The following is a 26,115-nucleotide window of genomic DNA, read 5'->3' on the forward strand; positions in this document are numbered from 1 at the left end:
AAAAGGCCAGGGCTGGAAAGTTGCTCCCTCCATTAGTACTTTTTCAGCCCTTTAAATGAGGCCTGCTCTGTGGAGCAGCGCGAGCCTGCTCCTCCCCTAACAATGGCTGGGTGGAACACCCGGACATCACGATTGCAGTGCAAGGCCCCTGCGCTCGCTCGCCTGCCCGCCCTGCTGGGGCACAGGAGCAGAATCACAGCCCCTAAATCATTACCCAAGGTGTAATACTTTGCTTGAATGCATTGCCACAGAAAAAGAGAAGTGTTTCTAAACTCCTCATACCTTAAATCTCTGCCCATTTACCCAAGAATATGGAAAAACATAATTCCACACCATAAAGAGGTTGAAAGAAACCTTTCCAAAAGTGAAATTTTTAATCTTACCTTTTACCATCCCTTAAGTACTGAGATACACAATGTTTCATACAAATATAGATTTCTTTATTATAACAAAGTATTCACCAAGGCATTCTTGAATTTTGAATCCTTCAGTCTATATAATAATTACAAATGCAATTGCGAGGAATTATGAGAACAAGGTTTACATATAATAAATTATATATATCGGGTTTTTTTTTTTTAGAAAAGAGGTGCTGTCTGCCAGTTCTGGTGGTTCAGGTGAATGTTCAAGATCTCCAGACACGATATGAAGGAAAGCAGAAGTACTCCCAGTGACTGAGCCAACAGTCCTCCCTCAACCAACATCACCACAAACATTTAAACTGATCATGTAGTTTATTTTTGTGGAACCTAATTTCAGGCAAACTCAGCCACACTTGCTCACTTAATAACAATGACTGTTCTTCAAAAAAGTAATTTATTTGCCACGGAGCATTTTGGGATGTGCAAGGCTGAGATAAAGTGTTACGTTGGTGCAAGTTCTTCCTTTATTTGCTAGAATGGAAGGTGATTTCTTTTCACTTCCCTTTGTGGGTACTTTTATTTCTGCATTTTGATTTCTTTTTTTAATGATTTTTGTGTTCAGAGTATGATCTCCTGTAAAGTTAATACCAAAGAAAAATGTGCTCTGATCTTTGGGAATCAATGTAAAAACAATGGGGGAAAAATTCATTAGCAACCTTTTCGGGTCGCTAACATTGCCTGGGTGCTAAATTTAGCGCCCGGCAAAATATAGCGCCGACGATCGCTAAATTCAGTTTTAGCGCCCCAAGAGGGAGGTGAAGTGCTAAATCAAGCGCTCCACTTCCCTCTTAGAGCGCTTACCCCGAATATCGGGGCGCTGCGTTCCGCAGCACAACGCACTGGGCCACGTAACGCTGCCACATGGAAGGGCTCCTCCCCTCATTAAAAGGGAGGCCACAAGTTGATGACTCTCCGGGGCCCTACCTGGACCACCAGGGAACGGGGTGCCGTGCCAACAGCCTGGCACTCGGAGCGCCGGTCTGCCAGATCGTGGCACGGACCTTGCATTCAAAGACGTAACGGGCCGTGACAAGTAAGTCGGACGATTTGTTTTCCCCGCCCGCCACCTCCCCTTTAGTTATCGCCCCGCGAGCCTCCTGCCGCTCCGTTCCCGCCCCCGAATCGATCGCTGTCATCGCCCAGCACAGATTCAGGGGGCGCGGGCCAATTTTGCAGGTGGGGCGTAAACGGGGCACTGCGCACGGTGATGATGTCGTCATCGCCTGCGCAGTGGAGCAGGCGCTAAACCCCCGCTGAATTTAGCGGGAGTCGTTAGCGGCGCTGCGCCCGGGTGAAGTCATTTGTGCCCCGTTAGCGCCCCCTGGAGGAGCTACCAGGAGGTGCAAATGCACCGAATTTCCAGCCCAATGTGTTCAGACAGAAATTTTAAATTAATTTTTGTATAGTTTACATTTGAGTCGGTCTCGGCCTAGCCTTGGACCCCACTAGAATGCGCACATCTGTTGCACAGTAAATTTTTCAAAATGTGCAAGTAACTGAATTGCACCATTTACAATATAAATTAAACTTGATGAGCCAGAAGTGTTGATACGAGTCTGGCAACTGCAAGGCTGTGTAAAGACGCAATGTTGCGTCACAATGTCAGCAAAGTTCATTTAAGCTCAAAGCTTACTTCCTCATTAAAAAGTTTCCACTGTATTGTATGTTGTTTTAAAACTGCTGTCTTAACTCAAAAGTAGTTACTTCACAATAACAGTACCGACGTACTTATTTTCCACTCAAGATATGCAACAAAAAAAAATCACTTTTTTGGGAGCAGTGAAAGTCCATGAGTCACAGCAAGCCTGCCCCTTTTTGCTAGATCAATGGCACCTGCCAAAATGGCTTGTTAAGCCTAATAATCTTTTTCTGGTCCTAAAAATTCATCTTATGATTGCAGTTAGAAATTCAACTTCTAAGACTTATTGCTGCCCACTATGTCAAACATAAATGTGTTTAACACTAAGGCCATGAAAACTTCACTGTACAAATGTTTCAACCCAGATTCAATGTTCAAGACCTCGAGTGGAGCTTCAATCTGCAACCTTCTAACTCAGATGTCAAAATATACAATTAACATAATTCATATTATGTAAAAGTTAATTCTTCAGAAATTATACTATTTAAACAGAAAACTGTGCTTGAAATCAAAGTAGGCTTCTTTCACAAACCCAAATTATCTGGAATAGCAGCTCTAAATAACAATTAAAAACTGCAGGATCAGGTATTTTTTTTAATTAATCTACCTCAGTCTAGTTCTGAGGCCTTTCTCCTGGTCCCATTGTTGGCTTACACCCGGCCTAAATAGTGTTCCTGCAGTGGTCTGGCCAAGATGCTCGCAGCTCTTTATTGATGTAGTAATATAGCCATGTTATGAATGGCATTGCTGTAATAGAAACTGCAATGGAAAGTCTGTAACCATTAAGATACCTGGAAAATAATAACAAAATCCAATTAAATTCATCAGCAACTGAGATTGAACAATGGAATAGTACTATAAAGCACTTTCAAAGTAATTTAAAAAAATTCGTCCCTGGGATGTGGGCGTCGCTGTCAAGGCCAGCATTTATTGCCCATCCCTAATTGACCTCGAGAAAAGGTGGTGGTGAGCTGCCTTCTTGCACAGCTGCAGTCCGTGTAGTGAAGGTACTCCCAACAGTGCTGTTAGGGAGGGAGTTCCGGGATTTTGATCCAGCGCCGATGAAGGAACGGCAATATATTTCCAAGTCAGGATGGTAGGGAACTTGGCGGTGATGGTGATCCCATGTGCCTTGACCTTCTAGGTAATGCACTGCCCTTTGTTAAATTGAAATATATAATACAAATAAATCCTACCTATTGGGTAAAGGAAGTCAATCTATTTTTGGGTGGCGATTTGTTAATTAGTTCACCATGAGCAGCAGACAATACCATGACCCAAAATAAAACCTTGGGTCCTCATGGATATGAATCACTGTGTTCACATAAACGCTCCTTCTCATAGGCTTCCACACTCTCAAGTTAATGGAGAAGCACTTTGCTTTTTAAAGTATTTCCTTCAACGTTACTGTTCTTCTTTAATATACATTAAACACATCAAGAAGTACTCAGGAAATGAGACAGGCAGCTAGCTGGCTGCGGAAACCACAAGGAGAGAAGGTTCTCCAACCACACATGGAAACCAAATAATCTGACGACTATTCTAAAGAGGTAGCTTCATGGCCATTGCAACAGCAAATCATAAAAATTGTGTCTTTACCAGGGTGATAATCACAGACAATGTTCGATATCATGGCCTTCTATACTGCAGGACTGAGCCAGTTTGCCCAGTTCAGGATTGTTCATAGAGGTACCGAAGGCAACCTTCGGTTGTTAGTGGTTGTCCTTTTCTGATCATCCTGCACTGGTGCTATAAGTGTACACCTACAAAGCTTGGTCATTTAGGTCTGGTCTGTGTTAGCACAATGTGATCCTGAAGTGAGGCAAAGAACTGAAGCCACGTTTACTGGACTACAGTGAAAGAACATAAGAACATAAGAAATAGGAGCAGGAGTAGGCCAATCGGCCCCTCGAGCCTGCTCCGCCATTCAATAAGATCATGGCTGATCTGATCCTAACCGCCAATCCACTATCACAGAACCATCTCCTGAATCTAACAGAATTAGACACACGAAATAGGAGCAGGATCAGGCTACACGGCCCCTGGGCCCGCTCCGCTACCCACAGGGCCATGACCGATCCGAACTTAGACTCATGTCCAAATTCCTGCCCGCTCCCCGTAACTCTTTAATTCCCTTTACTTCTAGGAAACTGTCTATTTCTGTTTTAAATTTATGTAATGATGTAGCTTCTACAGCTTTTTGGGGCAGCATATTCCATGGACCTACCACCCTCTGAGTGAAGTAGTTCCTCCTCATCTCAGTTTTGAAAGAGCAGCCCCTTATTCTAAGACTATGCCCCCTAGTTCTAGTTTCACCCATCATCGGGAACATCTTCCCCGCATCCACCCGATCCAACCCCTTCACAATCTTATATGTTTCAATAAGATCGCCTCTCATTCTTCTGAACTCCAATGAGTAGAGTCCCAATCTACTCAACCTCTCCTCATATGTCCATCCCCTCATCCCCGGGATTAACCGAGTGAACCTTCTTTGTACTGACTCGAGAGCAAGTATGTCCTTTCTTAAGTATGGACACCAAAACTGTACGCAGTATTCCAGGTGCGGTCTCACCAATACCTTGTACAACTGAAGCAATACCTCCCTATTTTTATATTCTATCCCCCTAGCAATGAAAGCCAACATTCCATTGGCCTTCTTAATCACTTGTTGCACCTGCATACTAACCTTTTGAGTTTCGTGCACCAGGACCCCCAGATCCCTTTGTACTTCAGTACTTTCCAGTTTCTTGCCATTAAGATAATAACTTGCTCTACGATTTTTCCTGCCAAAGTGCATAACCTCACACTTTCCAGTATTGTATTCCATCTGCCAAATCTCTGCCCACTTACTTAGCCTGTCGATGTCCCCTTGCAGGTTTTTTATGTCCTCCTCACTCACTACTTTCCCTCCCATCTTAGTATCATCTGCAAACTTTGATATGTTACACTCGGTCCCCTCCTCCAAATCATTAATATAGATTGTAAAGAGTTGGGGACCCAGCACTGACCCCTGCGGAACACCACTAGTTACTGATTGCCAGTCTGAGAATGAACCATTTATCCCAACTCTCTGCCTTCTGTTAGATAGCCAATCCTCTATCCATGCCAGAATATTACCCCCAATCCCGTGATTTTTTATCTTAAGCAATAATCTTTTGTGTGGCACCTTGTCAAATGCCTTTTGGAAGTCTAAATACACTACGTCCACTGGTTCCCCTTTATCCACCCTATACGTTACTTCCTCAAAGAACTCCAGCAAATTTGTCAAACATGACTTCCCCTTCATAAAACCATGCTGACCTTGTCCTATTAAATTATGATTATCCAAATGTCCTGTTACTGTCTCCTTAATAATGGACTCCAAAATTTTACCTACCACAGATGTTAGGCTAACCGGTCTATAGTTTCCAGCCTTCTGTCTATTGCCCTTTTTAAATAAGGGTGTTACATTAGCAGTTTTCCAGTCTGCCGGGACCTTTGCCGAGTCCAGGGAGTTTTGGAAAATTATTACCAATGCATCCACAATCCCTACCGCCACTTCCCTCAAGACCCTAGGATGTAAGCCATCAGGTCCAGGTGATTTATCCGCCTTGAGTCCCATTATTTTACCGAGTACCACTTCCTTAGTGATTTTGATCGTGTTTAGCTCCTCCCCCCCTTTAGCCCCCTGTTTGTCCAGTGTTGGGATATTCTTAGTGTCTTCTACTGTAAAGACTGATGTAAAATATTCATTCAGTGTTTTTGCCATCTCCATATTTCCCACCATTAATTTCCCGGTCTCATCCTCTAAGGGACCAACATTTACAGGGTCACTGGCAAGGCTTGGAAGCTAAGCAGAGCCAGGCCTGGTTAGTACCTGGAGGGGTGACCATCAGGGAAGACCAGGTGCAGAAGGTCACGGAAGGAGCCCCGAGGAGGGGCGGTTGGTGAGAAGGTCACGGAAAGAGCCCCGGGATGGGCGGCTGGTGAGCAGGCCCGGGCGTTGGGCTGAAGATTGTCGGACAGGAGGAATGGTGGAAATGGAATGGCGGCGCGCACAGACGCAGCGGCTTTGCTTCTCCCAGGACGGTGCTATTTACGTTTAATGTTAATGTTATTTGTACTGGACTCATGGGAGCTTGCAAGATCACATTTCATTGTTCATGTACTTATGCATTGTACAATGACAATAAAGTTGAATTATTATTATTACTTTAGCCACCCTTTTTCTTTTTATATAACTATAAAAACTCTTACTATCTGTTTTTATATTTTTTGCTAATTTACTTTCATAATCTATCTTCCCTTTCTTAATCAATCTTTTTGTTATTTTTTGCTGTCTTTTAAAGTTTTCCCAATCCTCTATCCTCCCACTAGATTTGGCTACCTTATATGCCCTTGTTTTTAGTCGAATACTATCCTTAATTTCTTTACTTAGCCACGGGTGGCTGTCTTTTCTTTTACACCCTTTTCTTCTCAGTGGAATATATTTTTTTTGGAAGTTGTAAAATAACTCCTTAAATGTACACCACTGATCATGTATCGTCTTACCCTTTAATCTATTTTCCCAATCCACTCTACTCAATTCCGCTCTCATACCTTCATAGTCTCCTTTATTCAAGCTTAGCACGCTTGTTTGAGATCCAACCTTCTCTTCCCTCTAATTGAATATGGAATTCAACCATGTTATGGTCACTCATTCCAAGGGGATCCTTTACTAGGACATTTTTAATTAATCCCGTCAGGGAGTGAGCCCTGCAAAATGCTGTCTGACAGATTGTCTACAGGTTTGGGAATCCACAGGACTATGAGTGACAAGATGTGAAAAATTGTTACTATTTGGCAGCGCCTCACATATTTACTTTTAACAGTGGCACTAACTTCAGCTAATGATAATACTCCATACAATGAGTTGTTGCAATTTAACAGTTAAACGCTGGTAATCACTGAGCGAGCTATCCTAAGTGCAGTTAAAATTAATTGCAGCAAGATGGCACTGTATGTCGGGACACTAACGAGCAGCAAGTCGCAGGTTTAATTCATCCATTCTGAGCTGTGCAAGGCAAAGGCAGCAGCGTGCCCCTGGAGGTTGGGGGGGGGGGCGGGGCGGAGTGGGGGAGAAGATTGGCTGGGGTGTCCTTGCCAGGTTGACTATCAGCTGCCTCATGGCTCCAGCCAAAGAAGGGAATGGAGAACCAGGCCATCTATCCAATGTCTGCTGCCAAGGAGATAAGACGAAGGCAGAACATAGAAAGAATGAGAAGGTTGAGGGTGCATATGCTTCATTGAAGAGTCAATTTTCTCTTTAAAAAAAAATATACCTAACGCTGCTGTTTATACTGGCTATGGTTGCATCCTATGCAAAATCACTACCAGAAGGTCATCATCAAAATATGATCAACTAAGCTGCATATTCTGAAAAGCAAAATTTAACTCAAATATTTCCATAAAATAAATGGAGGAGAGGTAGTGGCAATTTTAAAGGGCTAGTGGATCTCCTTTGGGTAGTCTGTCTGTCTGAAGCACAGTTGTAATGTTTAGCACCTAGCCTGTCCCTTTAAGACCTTTAGCATGACAAATGACAGTACTGTCATCAAACCAAAATACTGCCTCTAGGTTGTATATGACACTGGTCTTGCAAACAAGGCTGACAGGATTTTCAATAGAGTGATAATGAAGGTTCACTGACGAGGTAAAATGCGAGGATCCAATTTCTCTGAAGGGAGAGGAGCTTCCAGACTGACAGATAACTACTTACTCCGTCTCTGGTAGTCCTATATTGGAAAGCACAAGCTTGGGGGCAGCAGTATTGAAACAAAAAGCTTCTGGGCTTAGAAGTATCAGAGAGAATGTTGTTGGAGGTACAATGAACAAAGGAGACTGAACCTAAATTATGGATTATTCGCATTATTTCTTTGCTTAAATATCCACGGTTGTTACCTGTCTGATGGATTAGTTTGAAAAATACTGTCTTATACTCACTTTCCTGACTGTCGACACAGAAGCATCCATATAACAATAATAACTAACCCCAAAAATTCCCTGCAAAACAAAACAGTAAGAATCAAAATGGTTCCATTTAGTTACTTCACAAAAAGGCACTGTGATTTGAAGGTTGCAAAGCAATTATTGAACAGACAAATCACATACAATAACATCCCACACAAAAAGGAATTTCCTTTCACAACATTGAGAAATGGAAAAAGAAATGGAAAAAATTCAATCCAAAAAAAATCTACAGCAAAAACAGACAATTGAACTTCTTTTGTCGATAATTCATGTCATCATTCATGAAAAAAATTACATTTATATAGCACCTTCTCATGTCCTTGGGACATCCCTAAGCACTTTAAAGTATTACTTCTTTAAGCGTAGCCAATCTTGTTATTTAGGGAAACGCAATAACCAACTTGCACACAGCAAAGTCCCACAAACATCCTTTACATCCCCCCTGGCCAGGTAGATAGGCCTCGGTTCAACATTTCGTCTGAATGATGGCATCTCTGACAATGCAGCACTGCATCCATCTTGCACTGCAGTGTCAGCCTAGATCTACCCCATGCATTGGCAAGTGGCTGAAACCAAGATCAAGCCTGGGTACAAGGCCTGGGGGCCATCTACCTCTGCCCGACCTCTTGGATAAGGAATGGTGGGTGAGGTGGAAAGACCCAAAAGGGAAAAAATAAAATGAAATGAAAGGACAGCACAAGATAGCAACTACTTGCATTTATACAGCACGTTTAATGTAGAAAAGTGAACAAAATATACGCCCTTTTAAAATGAATGACTGACATGCGGTGACATGTTACTGTCTCTGACGCAGTTAAAATGGAAGCTGCATACCGTCCCTCCTCTTCGTGGAAAATGCTGTTCTTTGCACCTCGATGAAGATACCAGCCCCACAGGATCGCTACCATGGAACACATGTACATGTGCATTGCTGACAGACTCTTCCAGATGAAATTCTCTACAAAAGATTACAAGTTAAAAGTGATGATAAACTGAGAAAAAAAACATGATTCAGACAGGCAACATCAAGTGGTCTTTCTCTATATGAGCTGCTTTACAGGATTTCCTTAAAATCTTCGTGTTGCCACATTTCATCCCATTCCTTTCACAGCTGCTAATAGAATGGAAGAAAGAACTTGCATTTATATAGAACGCCTTTCACGACCTCGAGACATCCAAAATGCGCTTCACAGCCAAGGAAGTACTTTTGAAGTGTTGTCACTGTTGTAATGAAGGGAAATGCAGCTAACAATTTGCACACAGCAAGGTCCCACAAACAACAATGTGATAAATAACTGGACAATCTGTTTTGGTGATGTTTGTTAAGTGATAAATGCTGCTCAGGATACCAGGAGAATACCCCTGCTCTTCTTCGAAATAGTGCCACCTGAGGGGGGGGGGGGGCAGACAGAGTTTAACTTCTCATCTGAAAGGCGGCACCTCCGTCAGCCTAGATTATGTGCTCAAATCTCTGGAGTGGGGCTTGAACCCACAATCTTCTGACTCAGAGACAAGACATGTTATCACTGAGCCAAGGCTGGCACTATAACCATCTTATTCTCTCTTCCACCAAGACTATTATGTCCATGTGTAATGAGACACGGACTGCAGGAGCTGGTTACAACAGGTGTTTACTGAGTGGAGACAAAACTGGAACTACTATGCAAAGTTACTGCACAGGCTTATATACAGGGGTGGTCACTACTGGTACTGCAGTATACAGGGGCTGCAGAATATAGTTCCTTCTGCAAAGTACATACACTACAAAGACCAGCAACAGTGGCCACATTTCTTTGGGTTAAAAAAATGGTTCAGTGCCAGCGAACACTTTTGTTGCCCTAAAGCTGGAAAGTTTAGTTAGAGACCCAACGACAATGACAAGAGATACAACAGTCAGCACTCGTGTGCCCTGAGTTTCAGTGGCTGAATTACAACATCAATCAGATCTTCCAGCTAACTGGAAGTTGCAATAGAAATTCTCCTTTTTAAAAAAAATCTAAATTACATTTTTACACTGAAGCTGTTTACGCTATTTATGAATTACATTGTTTTTAAAGGCAACTCCTTCATATTTAGGAATGAGAAATCTCAATAGTCAACAAAATCTTGGTTCCTGCTGCCTTCATATTACACTACTTTGCTCTGGAGAATTCTGTTTGGGGCTGTGCAGTATTTCACCCAAAAGGTGGCCAATTTAAGCTTTTGTTCATCTCCAGTTAGAGCCTCATCTCTCAGTGGTGAAACTCCCATGTCTGGACTACAACAAATGCTAAATACTGCTCCACCAGAGATTACACATTGCTCATTTTTTTAAAAATTTACCATTCTCTATTCTTCTTTGTACACAGTTCCTGCTAGTGCAAAGAGCAGTACTGAAAAAACACCACATGAACGGAAACAGAAACCCTGTACTGCAAATGCACTTGCTTTGGAGTTGTTTCTGACACGCGAAGGCCAGATGGGTTGTGAAAGTGGCAGAAGCCCAACTTGAATGTGCAATATAGCCCACTCACTGATTTACTGTCAACCAGAGTCGTAAAATTTTTTTTTGGAGGGAGGGGGTTTGCTTCAATAGATCACAGAATAAGGAAAACAACTGCTCTTAATAATGTGACCTTCGTCACGGGGAGATCTGACAACTGTCGAGTCACAAATACTACAGGAAGTGAAGAAATTGTGGCAAAGCCACCAAAGAGACTCTCACAGTAACTTGTACAATTGTCTTTAATCATTATTGTTAGCTTTTAATGTTTGCCCTGTTTAAACAGCGCGGGATCGATAAAATCGCGATCTGACGCGATGACATCATCACGTGGGACACGTGACGTTCCCAACGGCGGGAAACGTGATGACGCCATGACGTCAGGGTTGGAGGGCGTTTCCAGTTAGTCCTCGTGGGGTGAGCTAGTGTACAGACCTGTTTGGAGTTTCTCCTGCGTTTCTTGTTTTGTAATACTTTCAGTGCATTAAACTAAGTTTGTTAACTACCAGTTTAGTTCACAGTGTTTTTGTTAGGAGTGCATAGACTCCTACATTGGTGACCCCGAATCCTCGCGATCGTTTTTCGCGGTGGACACGGAACGCAGGCCAGTGATGGATGCCAACGCTGTGGCCTTGAACCTCCCCAATTCTGGGAACAACAGGCGGCCTTCCTGGTTTGTGCAGGCCGAGGCGCAGTTTGAACTCTGCAACATCGTGCAGGACCAGACCCGATATTTGTACGTGGTCTCCGCCCTCGATAGCTTGACGGCGTCGAGGATCATCAGCCTTCTGGAGAACCCCCCGAATACTGACAAGTATGTAGCCATCAAGACTCGGCTGCTGCAGGTATTTGGCCTTACCAAGGCGGAGCGCGCTCGCCGCTTACTGACACTACCAGGGTTAGGTGACTCCAAACCCTCGGAACTAATGAGCCACATGCTGACGCTCCTGGGGTCCGAACCCCCATGTTTCCTGTTAAGTGAGCTGTTCCTTACGCAGCTGCCCGAACACGTCCAGGCAGCCCTCGCCAGATCAGACACTGGGGACTGCATCGCACTCGCCGAAGAGGCGGATAAAATTTACGCGGTCCGGCAACAATACTGCGCCATTGCGCAACGCCTCGCCCCGAGGGGCCCGGCCCCAGCCCTGGCGCCTCCGGCGGACGGTTACTGTTACTACCACACTCGTTTCGGCCTGAAGGCCCGCTGCTGCCGACCACCGTGTAGTTTCGTGCCCAGACCGTCGAACAGACCACCGCGAGTCAAGAACACCGGATCCGGTGCGTCCCCCGCGGCCACGATGGCAATCAGCGACTCCGGGAATCTCATGTATTTAGCCGACTCCATCTCGGGCCATCGTTTTCTGTGTGACACGGGGGCACAGTGCAGCATACTTCCCGCCTCGGTCCTCGACCTTCGGTCTGGCGGACGGGGTCCCCCCTCCAAGCTGCCAACGGGGGTACGATCCGCACTTGCGGGAAACGATGGGTGCAAGTCTGTTTCGGTGGCCAGCGCTTTATCTGGGATTTCGTCACCGCTCAAATTTCGCAGGCCCTCTTGGGCGCCGACTTTTTAGGCGCCAACGGCCTGTTGGTGGATGTGAAAAATTGACGCCTCGTTCACGCCGCCACGCTCGACGGTATTTCAGGTGCGCACAGCACGGCTGCGCCGCACTCAGTCTCCTGCGCGCGGCCACCTCCCGACGACTTCTCCCGCCTTCTCAGGAACTTCCCCGAGCTGACAAAGCCCACCTTTTCAGCTTTGACCGCCAAGCATCGGGTGGAGCATCATATTTCGACAACCGGCTCTCCCGTCTACACCAGGGCGCGGCGTTTGGAGCCCAGCAAGCTCGCGGCGGTGAAGGCGGAGTTCGCCGCGATGGAGAGGATGGGGATTATTCGCCGGTCCAGTAGTCCCTGGTCTTCACCGCTCCACATCATCCCAAAGCCCGGCGGGGGATGGCGGCCCTGTGGCGACTATCGTCGCCTCAATGAGTTAACGACGCCCGACCGTTACCCCATCCCCCACATACAAGATTTCTCTGCGCATTTGGCGGGGAAGTCAATATTCTCAAAGGTCGACCTCGTCCGTGGGTACCATCAGGTTCCAGTGCACCCCCAGGATGTCGAAAAGACGGCGGTCATCACCCCTTTTGGACTTTTTGAATTCCTCCGCATGCCCTTTGGGCTTAAAAACGCGGCGCAGGCGTTCCAGCGCGTTATGGACTCGGTTCTGCGGGACCTCGATTTTTTGTTCGTCTACTTGGATGAAATTCTGATTGCTAGCACCAAAAAGGATGAACACCTCAAGCATCTCCGTGTTCTTTTTCAACGGCTTCAGCAGCACGGCCTCATTGTGAACCCGGACAAATGTCGTTTCGGCCTGGCGCAGCTCGATTTTCTAGGCCACCGCATAACTTCCGCAGGGGCATCGCCGCTTCGAGCTAAGGTGGAGGCGATCACGGCGTTCCTGAAGTCGCAATCCGTGAAAGCCTTACAGGAGTTCCTGGGGATGGTTAATTTTTACCACCGGTTTGTCCCCAGGGCCGCACAGCTTATGCGGCTGCTCTACGAGGCCCTCAGGGGCAAGACGGGAAAGGAGCCCGTGGCTTGGTCGCAAGAAATGGGTCGCGCCTTCGAGGATACGAAGACCGCGCTCGCGAACGCGATGATGTTGACACATCCCCTGCCAGGAGCCATCATCGCCCTCACGACGGACGCGCCGGATTACGCTGTGGGGGCCGTCCAGGAGCAATGGGTCGACGGCGCATGGCAGCCTCTGGCATTTTTTAGCCGCCAGCTGCAACGGCACGAACGTCGGTACAGTACCTTCGACAGGGAGCTGTTAGCTTTGTTTTTGGCCATCCGCCACTTCTGATTCCTCCTCGAAGGGCACCGCTTCACTGCGTTTGTTGACCACAAACCCTTGACGTTCGCGATGGCCAAGACAGCGGAACCGCGGTCGGCTCGGCAACAACGGCAGCTGACTTACATCTCCGAGTTCACCACCGACGTCAGGCACGTGGCCGGCAAGGACAACGTCATCGCTGATTGCCTCTCCCGCGCCGCCATCCAGGCCGTTCAATTAGGCATTGACTTCGCAAGAATGGCAGCCGACCAAGCTGCCGACCCGGAGACTCAGGCCTTTCGTTCTATCCCCGCCAGCCTCCAGCCGAGAGATGTACTGTTCCATGCGGCAGGTACCACTCTACTCTGCGACGTTTCGTTGGGTGCACCCCATCCGATTGTGCCGTCCACCTGGCGCCGAGGCGTTTTCGACGCCATACACGGGCTGTCGCATCCTGGAGTGCGGGCGTCGCAGAAGCTGCTAGTCTCCAAATTCGTCTGGAGAGGAATACGCAAAGACGTCCGCGACTAGGCGAACACTTGTGTGGTTTGTCAACGGGCCAAGGTGCAACGGCACGTCAGGGCCCCTCTGGCCACCTTCGAGGTACCGGAGCGGCGTTTCGACCACATTCACGTTGACCTAGTGGGCCCACTTCCACCGTCCCGTGGTTTTACACACCTTCTGACAATGGTGGATCGCACCACGAGGTGGCCAGAGGCGGTTCCCCTGACGTCCACCACCTCTGCGGATGTTGCGCGAGCCTTCATCTCATCATGGGTAGCCCGGTTTGGTATCCCTGCGAATATTTTGTCAGATCGCGGGCCGCAATTTTCGTCAGAACTATGGAATGAGGTAGCACTAAACTACACCGCACTACGGCTCATCACCCACAAGCGAACTGCTTGTGCGAGCGGTTCCACCGTTCATTGAAGGCGTCGCTCAGGGCCAGCCTTCTGGATGCAGCATGGGTCGATAAACTGCTGTGGGTGATGCTGGGACTGCGCACGGCGCCGAAGGAGGATCTACAGTCGTCGGCCGCGGAAATGGTTTACGGTCAGCCACTTCGAGTTCTGGGTGAGTTCCTGCCATCCCCTACGCGGCCGTGGTCTGCAGCCAGTCAGCGAGAGGCCCATCGGGACGCGGCTCAGTGTTTCCGCCCAGTTCCGACCTCACAGCACGGTTTGCCTTCTTCCAACATCCCTGGGGAGCTGTCAAAGGCCAAGTTCTTCTTTGTGCGCCAAGACGGCCACCGTACCCCGCTCGCACCTCCTTATGCAGGTCCGTTCCAGGTTCTACAGACCGGGGACAAGAGTTTTGTGATCGACGTCGGGGGCAAGCCTGATCACATCTCCGTTGATCGCCTCAAAACTGCGCACCTGGACCTCGAACAGCCGGTCGAACTGGCGCAGCCTCCGCGCTGGGGCCGGCCGCCCCTCCGCCTAACCGCACCGTGCTACCTGCCGGCTCGCCACCTGTTCAGCGTTTTCCTCTCCGTGAATTTAGGAGTCGGTCAAACAGGTTTGTCCGACCTCCTCGGCGATTGACTTTCCTCATTAAAGACAATTCTGGGGGGGCGTATGTGGCAAAGCCACCAAAGAGACTCTCACAGTAACTTGTACAATTGTCTTTAATCATTATTGTTACCTTTTAATGTTTGCCCTGTTTAAACAGCGCGGGATCGATAAAATCGCGATCTGACGCGATGACGTCATCACGTAGGACACGTGACGTTCCCAACGGTGGGAAACGTGATGACGTCAGGGTTGGAGGGCGTTTCCAGTTGGTCCTCGTGGAGTGAGCTAGTGTACAGACCTGTTTGGAGTTTCTCCTGCGTTTCTTGTTTTGTAATACTTTCAGTGCATTAAACTAAGTTTGTTAACTACCAGTTTAGTTCACAGTGTTTTTGTTAGGAGTGCATAGACTCCTACAAAATATCATTTCCCATGTAGTGAAAGACTGCATGTTCTGAGCTTCCATCATTCAGAATAAAGAGAAAGAAGGGAGCTGATAATACTCGTGATGAACTTATCAGAATATGTTGGTTGTTGAGCATGGGGTGATCAGGTAGGTCGCAGCACCTCCCAAACCCCCGACCTCTACCACCTAGAAGGACAAAGGGCAGCAGGCGCATGGGAACACCACCACCTCCAAGTTCCCCTCCAAGTCACACACCATCCTGACTTGGAAATATATCGCCGTTCCTTCATCGTCGCTGGTTCAAAACCTTGGAACTCCCTCCCTCACAGCACTGTGGGAACACCTTCACCACACGGACTGCAGCGGTTCAAGGCGGCGGCTCATCACCACCTTCTCGAGGGTAATTAGGGATGGGCAATAAATGCTGGCCTTGCCAGCGATGCCCACATCTCATGAACAAATTTTAAAAAAGCTTGTTCTTTGGCAGAGGCCTGGAAGGTGGTCACTTTCTCGAACATCAAACCGCAAAATATGGTCTAAAAATCAAATGAAACTGGGAGGGGGTGGAGGTTAATTTAAGATATTTAATTTCTTGGTGGGTCGGATCATTGTGCTGCTTAAGGTGAGGGTTATCAGTGCTGAAGGGTCGAACACTGTTTGCACATCCAGTAACAAGCACAACAAGACCGCACGCAGAGCAAACAGGGTAGGTTTTAACTTCTGGGCAGCCGACCGGCCGGGGAAGGGAAGGGGGGGGTGGGGAGGATGGGTTTGCTGCCTGCCTATGGCAGCACCAAAGAGGCTGGTGCCATTTTGAGGCCCGGGCCTCATTTAAATAGAACCGACCAAACGGGCATCTCACTGCAGCTTGCTGAATTCAGGGCGGTGCAGAGGCTGCCTGGCCAGCAGCCAGATAAATTCTGGGAGGGGGAAGGAGTAGTGGGGATTGTAGGGGGGTGTGGTGGGGGGGGGGAAAGAGTCCAGGGTAACAGTGACCCAGATTATTTTTGTGGGGCCCGGAGGAGCACTCCTGCTCCACCTGGCCCCAGAGATAATCATTTCAAAACTTAGAGCTTTTTGGGGCCCCTTTGGTTGCACCATCAGGAAGGAGAGTGCATGGCACATACCCTGACCAGTTCTGTCCTAAAATGGCAATCGGGGTCCTATGCATGTCATAGAACCCCAATTTGCATATTTAAAAAGGGCCTGCTGCCTGAAGCTGGCAGGTGCTTCAGCCACCCAGTAGAAATGGCAGGTGGTTGGAGCATCAGCATTAACAGGGCGGTAAGTCTACCAATCCCATTTTGAGGCCGTTAACGCCAACTGCAGCCAGTTAAAATTGGGCCTAAACTCACCGTACTCTGCCCCAGCAAAGGTCCACACCTCAGAACAGCATCCCTTCTGCAGAAATATGACATTTCCATTTTCTACACCGGCCATATTTACAGCTTTTCAGGGCGAGACTGCCAATTGAGTGACAAAGTATGGGCAGTTTTTTCCTGAGGACTTCTGATCAGTAGACTTCTCAACCTAATCACACATAGATCCCTTTTACAGCCATTAGAGTGGCTGGACATTCACCCCATTAGTCTAGGCAGGATTAAAATATTGTGCATCAACAACTTGCATTGATATAGCACCTTTAACGTAGTAAAATGTCCGAAGGTGCTTCACAGAAGTGTAATCAAACAAAATCTGGCACCAAACCAGAGAGAGATATCAAGATAGATGACCAAAAGCTTGGTCAAAGAGGTAGGTTTTAAGGAGCGACTGGTTTTAAGGAGCGACTTACAAGGAAGGAGTGGTTTAGGGAGAGAATTCCAGGGCTTAGGGCCTAGGCAGCTGAAGGCATTGGCCGCCAATGGTGGAGCAATGAAAATCGGGGATGCGCAAGAGGCCAGAATTTGAGGAGCGCAGAGATCTCGGAGGGTTGTAGGCAATGTTCCCTTTAAGCTGCGTGGAGCACCAGGGGTTCCCGTGCAGCTGGTGAGCCGGCTGTTAAATTGAAAAAAATGCGCATGCGTAAAAATATTACGGGACATGTTGGTTGTAGGGCTGGAGCAGGTTGCGGAGGTAGGGAGTGGCGAGGCCATGGAGGGATTTGAAAACAAGGATGACAATCTACAGACAATTATCTTTTGGATTCAGCAGTAAATACAACCCAAAGGAGATACTGACTCGGTGACAATGTGCTTTCTACCTGTGATTGGTGGATTCAGGCCAACGAGAAAGGTTAATGCAGCAGGGTTCAAGTAGGCAACCTGTTGGTGAAAAGAGAACAGTTAAAGGAGACTTTGTGGTGAGAAATTTCTTTGTGATTTAGTAAACATCGACATATAACCCAAATGTTACTAAACATGTTTTAGAGAGTCCACTCTGTAATTAAACATACTTACGATCCATATTCCTGCATCTGGATCATTAATCTGTGGACAATTAAAAAGGAAAGATTACATTTAAAAAACTTTGTCTTGAGATGGAATTTCAGAATTGTTTGTTGTTCAAGCCATTTAATATTCTCCTGAAGTGTGGAAAATCAGGTGTACAGTACAAGGTGCCCAGTTGCATTTACGTTTAAGATGGAGTTATGTCAAAACCCATTTAGCAAACCTGTTAAGTGTTTTCCTACACAGCCAATACAGTGGAGGTTCTTCAATGTGGTGACGAGTGACTTGTGTCAGTGTGGTTTAAATATACATACAAACTCAACAGAATATAAATCTGCTTCCAAATTTCTGCTAACCGCACACTTCCTAGAATTTGCATAAAATTAGACCATCGTTAACAATCAAATGTCAAGAAGCAAGCATCTAGACAATACACGACAGGAAACAGTAGGGTGCGCTGTTTACCTTACAGTGAGGAAGCCCTCATTACATGCAAAGTACTGCAGTATACGTGCTGCTGGTATTGATGGCATGACAGACCAAATATCTGAAATACTTCACATAATTGCGCCAATATTGATGTTTAATTTTGACTTCTGGGATTTCCTATGACTGCATCTGTTCTCCCACAGTACTAAATCGCCCAAACAACAACAACTTGTGTTTATATAGCACCTTTAACGTGGTAAAACGTCCCAAGGCGCTTCACAGGAGCATTATGAAACAAAACACCAAGCCACATGAGGAGATATTAGGGCAGGTGACCAAACGCTTGGTCAAAGAGGTCATTTTTAAGGAGCGTCCTAAAGGAGGAAAGAGAGGTAGCGAGGTGGAGAGGTTTAGGCAGGGAATTCCAGAGCTTAGGGCCTAGGCTCCCCTCCATGACCCACCTAGATTACTGTAATAATAGTGAAACATTTCCCATTCTATAAGAACATACTGACATTAAAGTTATAATACTAATCAATAATGTGATTCCAAATAATCAATTACCTCTACAAAGATAGGTCGGAAAGTAAATTGTGAAGAGGACATAAGGAGGCTACAAAGGGATATAGATAAGTTAAGTGAGTGGGCAAAGATCTGGCAAATGGAGTATAACGTGGGAAAATGTGAAGTTGTCCATTTTGGCAGGAAGAATAAAAAAGCATATTATCTAAACGGTGAGAGATTGCAGTGCTCTGAGATGTAGAGGGATCTGGGTGTCCTTGTGCATGAATCGCAAAAGGTTACTATGCAGGTATAGCAAGTAATTAGGAAAGCTATTAGAATGTTATCGTTTATTGCGAGGGGAATTGAATACAAAAGTAGGGAGGTTATGCTTCAGTTACACAGGGCACTGGAGTACTGTGTACAGTATTGGTCTCCTTATTTAAAGAAGGATGTAAATGCATTGGAAGCAGTTCAGAGAAGGTTTACTAGACTAATACCTGGAATGGGCGGGTTGTCTTATGAGGAAAGGTTGTATCCGCTGGAGTTTCGAAGAGTAAGAGGTGACTTGATTGAAACATATAAGATCCTGAGGGGTCTGGACAGGGTGGATGTGGAGAGGATGTTTCCTCTTGTGGGAGAATCTAGAACTAGGGGTCACTGTTTAAAAATAAGGGGTCGCTCATTTAAGACCGAGATGAGGAAAAATCTTTTCTCACAGAGGGTCGTGAGTCTTTGGAACTCTCTTCCTCAGAGGGCGGTGGCAGCAGAGTCTTTGAATATTTTTAAGGAAGAGGTAGATAGATTCTTGGTAAGCAAGGGGGTGAAAGGTTATTGGGGGTAGGCAGGAATGTGGAGTAATCGGATCAGCCATGATCTTATTGAATGGCGGAGCAGGCTCGAAGGGCCGAGTGGCCTACTCCTGCTCCTAATTCGTATGTACTCATGGGTTGCATAAAGGTTGCCCATTGTGTGCTCAGTTTAGTGCACCAACATACTTTTAGTACAAATAAAGACAAATGTTTATTCCCACAGAGAAAATTGGGAAATCATTATGGCTTAAAGGTTACCATTTTTGCTAACTTAAACTGTTGTTGACTCACTTGAAACACTTTTATGACTTATGTGTTACAACCATAATTATGACGACACAATTTGTGGCCTTTTCCTTACTGCTACAATTTTTATATCACAAAAGTAAGTTCGTTATTTAACTTTAAAACAGCTCAGACTAAGATCAATAAGGAAAAAGCATATTGAAAATATGTGGTCTTCGGCTGATTTTCTACAGTGACTAAATTTCCTGTATTAAAGGGGTTTTCAAATCTGCCTTCACTTTACCATAAAATCAACCCTGACAGAAAGCTTCATGCTGAGGTTGTATTAACTCTGTGGCAGTCCAGGCACAGCACAACGGTATCGTGAGTTTTTGTATCTGTGATTCCCTGTAGACAGCAAGTCTGTTGTAACTATGAGCAAAAACAGAAGGGCAACACAGCTCAGCAAAATGAGGTGAAACAGTTAGCGGGGAAAGGACCCCACTTCCATCCCGATGCCTCCTAGCAGCAGTGAAGGAGTGGCATTGGCAAAAAAAAAAGGGAATTAAAAAAATTAAAATGTGTAAGAAAGACTTGCATTTATATAGCGCCTTTCACGACCACCGGATGTCTCAAAGCACTTTACAGCCAATGAAGCGCTTTTGAAGTGGAGTCACTGTTGTAATGTGGGAAACGCGGCAGCCAATTTGCGCACAGCAAGCTCCCACAAACAGCAATGTGATAATGACCAGATCATCTGTTTTTGTGGGATAAATATTGGCCAGGACATCGGGGATAACTCCCTTGCTCTTCTTCGGAATAGTGCCATGGGATCTTGTACATCTACCTGAGAGAGCAGACGGGGCCTCGGTTTAACGTCTCATCCGAAAGACGGCACCTCCGACAGTGCAGCACTCCCTCAGCACTGCACTCCCTCAGTACTGCACTGGGAGTGTCAGCCCAGACTTTTGTGCTCAAATCCCTGGAGTGGGACTTGAACCCACAACCTTCTGACTCAGAGGCAAGTGTGCTACCAACTGAGCCACAGCTGACACTGTATTAAAAGATACGACTGCTACCTTGTTACAGTATAAATTAAGCCTGTAGTCTAAGTGCATGTAACGTTATGCAGCCTTTTTATAATACATTCTGGACATGCTGCAGAAGAGCTGATAAGCCAGTATTTATTTTAGAAGCTCTCTATTCACCAGACTTTGAACTGCAAATAATGTAAGTGAATTGACCTTGGTGTCACCATCATTAATAATCCTTTCTTCAAAAAATACAGCTGTATAAAAAACTAGTTTTATCCAGAAATAGCACAATTCCCCTTCCCCCCACCAAATGTGCCTGCACCATCCTGTTCACATATTGCATTAATTACTGTCCTGTATTTCCGGCTTTGTTGCAAGCCCCTGTACACGTTCTTCAGTCCAAATTCTAACAACAACTTTGCATTTAGAAATTTATACTCTGTATACTGAACTAAAACTCCAAATAAATCATAAATTTACATGGACAGGTACAAAAACACCAGCCTTTTTATTCTCTAATTTTCTCCTGCTAATTCTGTGGATCTAGTTCCATAGCAGCTGGCAGCCCACTGGTACCTCCGCCAAGTGGCTAGTCCTAGTGTTAGCAGGCTATTTTAACATGGGGGGGCATCACAATAGAATCCTGTCTTGTCCTTACTTATATGCACACATAACACCAACACCTTTAACATAGTAAAACATCCCAAGGCACATCACAGGAGCACAGACAAAACTTGACACCGAGCCACATAAAGAGATATTAGGATAGGTGAGCAAAAGCTTGACCACAGAGGCAGGTTTTAAGGAGCATCTTAAAAGGAGAGAGAGCCGGAAAGGTTTAGGGAGGGAGTTCCACAGCTTAAGGCCTAGGCAGCTGAAGCCACGGCCGCCAATGATGGAGCGACGGAAATTGGGGATGCATAAGTCGTCAGAATTGGAGGAGCGCAGGGGTTGTGGGGCTGGAAGAGGTTAGAGAGATAGGGAGAGACAGGGCCATGGAGGGATTGGAACAAAAGAATGAGAATTTTAAATCTGAGGCAATGCAGGTCAGCGAGCACAGGGGTGATGGGTGAGTGGGACTTAGTGCGAGTTGGAATATGGGCAGTAGAGTTTTGGATGAGATTAAGTTTATCGAGGGTGGAAAGTGAGAGGCCGGCCAGGAGAGCTTTGGAATAGTCGAGTGTGAAGGTAACAAAAGCATGGATGAGGGTTTCAGCACTTTGCAGCAGTAGTTCTTGGAATAGGGAGTAGGAGACAGAACCCCAGCCCATTCCCTCCTCTCCCCTCCCACCACACTCAGAGTTGCTGAGGCCAACTGTAGCACGACAACTGCTTCTCCAGCTGAGATCACTTAACACAAGATGTTGATGGTAGAATTACTATTGTTTAATGCGTTAGCTATATAATTTTGATTTTGAATGTTAGTTGTAGTTTTTTGTATAAAAATAACAGGAACATTAAGCAGTTGATGTGCTGCTTTTTCTGTTGCCTGCTACACTAATCTACAATGGCTCCAGATTTCACCACGAGATTTTATTCCTATATGACAACTTGCATTTATATAGTGCCTTTAACATGGTAAAACATCCCAAGGTGCTTCACAGAAGCGTTGTCAGAAAGAATTTGACACCAAGACACATAAGGAGATATTAGGACAGATGACTAAAAGCTCGGTCAAAGAGGTAGGTTTGAAGGAGTGTCGTAAAGGAGGAAAGAGAGGTAGAGAGGCGGAGTGGTTTATGCAGGGAATTCCAGAGTTTAGGGCCTCGGCAGCTGAAAGCACAGCCACCAATGGTGGAGCGATTATAATAGAGGATGTTCAAGAGGCTCATGATCACCACATTTCCTCAGAAATAAAGAATAGAAAGAGACAAAATAAGAAAAGGAGATTGTAATTAAAATGGTAATAAAATAACGTCAACGGTGAACTTGGTGATTGTTGATGCACCTTATTATACCGGTGTTATCTGGCATCATTGGATACCAGAGATATCAGGAGGATAGCCTTAGTCGTCCTGGAGTCACCCTGAAACTTGACTTTTTGGACCAAACATGGACAAAGGAGCTGAATTCCAGAGGTGAGGTGAGAGTGACTGCCCTTGACATCAAGGCAGCATTTGACCGAGTGTGGCATCAAGGAGCTCTAGTAAAACTGAAGTCAATGGGAATCGGGGGGAAAACGCTCCACTGGCTGGAGTCATACCTAGCACAAAGTAAGATGGTTGTGGTGGTTGAAGGTCAATCATCACAGTCCCAGGACATCACTGCAGGAGTTCCTCAGGGCAGTGTCCTAGGCCCAACCATCTTCAGCTGATTCATCAATGACCTTCCCTCCAGCATAAGGTCAGAAATAGGGATGTTCGCTGATGACTGCAGTGTTCAGCGCCATTCACAACTCCTCAGATAATGACGCAGTCCATGCCCACATGCAACAAGACCTGGACGACGTTCAGGCTTTGGCTAATAAGTGGCAGGTAACATTCGCGCCACAGAAGTGCCAGGCAATGACTATCTCCAACAAGCGAGAGTCTAACCACCGCCCCTTGACATTCAACAGTATTACCATCGCCGAATCCCCCACCATCAACATCCTGGGGGTCACCATTGACCAGAAACTTAACTGGACCAGCCACATAAATACTGTGGCAACAAGAGCAGGTCAGAGGCTAGGTATTCTGTGGCGAGTGTCTCACTCCTGACTCTCCAAAACCTTTCCACCATCTACAAGGCACAAGTGAGGAGTGTGATGGAATACTCTCCACTTGCCTGGATGAGTGCAGCTCCAACAACACTCAAGAAGCTCGACTCCATTCAGGACAAAGCAGCCCGCTTGATTGGCCCCCCATCCACCACTTTAAACATTCACTCCCTCCACCACCGGCGTACCGTGGCTGCAGTGTGTACCATCTACAAGATGCACTGCAGCAACTCGCCAAGGCTTCTTCGGAGGCACCTCCCAAACCCACGACCTCTTCCACCTAGAAGTATATAAGGGCAGCATGTGCATGGGAACACCGCCACCTCCAAGTTCCCCTCCAAGTCACACACCATCCTGACTTAGAAGTGTATCGCCGATCCTTCATTGTCACTGGTTCAAAATCCTGGAACTCCCTCCCTAACAACACTGTGGGAGCACCTTCACCACATGGACTGCAGCGGTTCAAGAAGGCGGCTCACCACCACCATCTCAAGGACAATTAGGGATGGGCAATAAATGCTGGCCTTGCCAGCAACACCCACATCCCACATACAAATAAAAAAATGTTGCTTCAATGGTGAACTGCTTTAAAATGAAGACATAGTGACATTTGCCAGGGAAGTGAGCTGATGGTTATAAACGAGCTGAACATTCAGAGGGTAGAATCCTTCCTATACAGATAGGTAACTGCAGTGAAAGGGAACATGCAGGGGCAATCTTAGAGCCCCTTGGACCTTCAGTAATTCTGCCAGTCTAAAACATTGCGCAGCCCCCTCTCATGCTGCTGCCAACATGATAAAAATGACAAGGGCTCTTCCCCAAAGATTTGCCAATTTTTCTTGAAGACAAGCATCTCTTTAAATCCATTTCTTACAAAGTGGATCGGTTATCTTTGTGTCTCCAAACTTTTAATTTCAAATGTTAATGCTCTCATTTTGCCATTATCTTGATGCCTACTGGTAATGGACCTATGAAGGGAGTTGAGATGATCTTTAACTGAGGACGATGGTAAATAACTTGGACTGAACAAAGTGGACACAGAAGCACAAACCAGCCTGGCTGAGTTTTTCAAACACTGTTGTTAATTACTGTGAAAATGAGAATATCAGTCCCAAAAATCTGGAGCACCATTTAAGTGATACAATCGGGACCCAAAGTTGGACCTTGGCATGTTGCCCTTCTCTCAATGCACTGGAAGTCGAATCGAGGCTGAACTTTGCCGTCCCGCTAATACCAGACCACAAGCGGGTAGCAGGAAACCTACCTGCACGTAAGCGGCAAGGGCAAAAAAGAAAGCCATGCAGAAGTTGCAGGCTTTCCAGGACATGAGATAGAGCGGCGGCGGCGGAGGAGGCGAGGAGGAGAGATGTTGCTGTGGTTTCCCTTCCATGTTTCTTCCGCTCCATAGCCTATCCAGTAAGTCTGTGCTGGTGACGTGCTGTGTGGAACCCACCCCTTTACGCTTTGCGTGCCTGGAGAGTGAATGCAATTTTAATTCGGACGTTTGCTCGAGATACGAGATCCGTGCAGCCTGGGTAGGTGTTGAAGTGTTTCAGAAAGATCATACCAAAAGGTGCCTCACCCCAGCATCTTCAGAGGAGGAGGAGCAGTAACAATTGGAACCAAACGAAATCAGTATAATCTAATTTGTAGGGAAAAAAAACTGCAAGCACACTTTGTCTTGACATGACCCAGGCAGAAGTTTTATTACTCGTGGTAATGACGAACCCCCCTGACATTCAGACATCTGTTTGCCAAGGACAGCTCAGAGTTTATTAAAGAAAAAATATCTTGAACAAACGTGTTTTTTTTTAATTTCTACAGTACCCTTAGTTTTTGAAAATTTTAATCTTGATATTCTTTGCTCCATGAAGGTTGCTTAATGTTAATCAGTGGTTTGTTAATTAACAGTGTTATGGTTTACACAGTAAAACCATAGGGTAAGGCTGATCTCTTCCTGGGTCTATCCCAACAGATAAATGTCCTCTGTTTATTATTAACCTCTGTAAGCAGTAAAGTTACGCTGGGTAGATGGGACCAGGCGAGTGTTGCCAAGCTTTTTTGCATGTATAATCTGCGAAAACCCACCGCAGCAAAAGGAGTGTGTAATGTGAATAGAGAACAAGAAGACTCTGCCCTGTTACAAACTTTTACAATCTTGGTCCTTATCCGTTAAATCAGTGTCACAGACAGTCATCCTCACTTGGGGCTACTCACTGACCTTAGAAAGAGCTCCAGTGACTTTCTAAAAGCTGGTTTTAATTCCAGCCCAGCTATTAATGTTCTGTTTTGGCACAAAAATTACAAAGATTACTCGTTGATATCAGTTTTGGAGCAGGACCTTGAAATCGGTCATAAAACCTGCACAGTGAATTTCCAAGAATGGGATCTAGTATGCATGTGCTGCTTTTGCTGCAAGTTTCACCAGTAGATGGCGTACACAGTTACTTTGTGTACAGTGATTAAAAATACCATGCAGAATCTTACTCTTACAAAAGGGAATTGGTTTATTTAAGATACTAGAGCAGTCTAATTACTGCTAAAGTTAATTACACGAATGGTTAACTGTTGCTCCTTGAAGCGAATTGGCCAACAGTTCAACATGATGGTTTCATCATTAAGATAGTCCGGTTTCCATGCTTCCCCTGTAGTGTGCTGGTACTGCTAATTATTGTTTAAATATAGCTACTACTGGAACCAGCTTGGAAACCATTCCAGATATTTCCCTCCCCTTTC

At 45.9% G+C, this 26,115-nt stretch overlaps 1 protein-coding gene across 1 annotated transcript; it reads right to left on the reverse strand.

Annotated features, from left to right (window-relative positions):
* Window positions 1-418: 418 nt before the first annotated feature.
* Window positions 419-24,897, reverse strand: tmem220 (transmembrane protein 220). Its single transcript, XM_085963389.1, has 6 exons — window positions 24,644-24,897; window positions 17,690-17,719; window positions 17,494-17,554; window positions 8,884-9,007; window positions 8,023-8,082; window positions 419-2,852 (listed from the first exon to the last, which is right to left on the reverse strand). Exons 1-6 carry the CDS (start codon window positions 24,767-24,769, stop codon window positions 2,723-2,725), a joined length of 531 nt encoding a protein of 176 aa, XP_085819515.1. The 5' UTR covers window positions 24,770-24,897; the 3' UTR covers window positions 419-2,722.
* Window positions 24,898-26,115: the final 1,218 nt, after the last annotated feature.

This window comes from Somniosus microcephalus, chromosome 21, assembly GCF_052327205.1.
Source record: "Somniosus microcephalus isolate GS21.2 chromosome 21, FLI_Smic_1.0, whole genome shotgun sequence".
Lineage (NCBI taxonomy): Eukaryota > Metazoa > Chordata > Chondrichthyes > Squaliformes > Somniosidae > Somniosus > Somniosus microcephalus.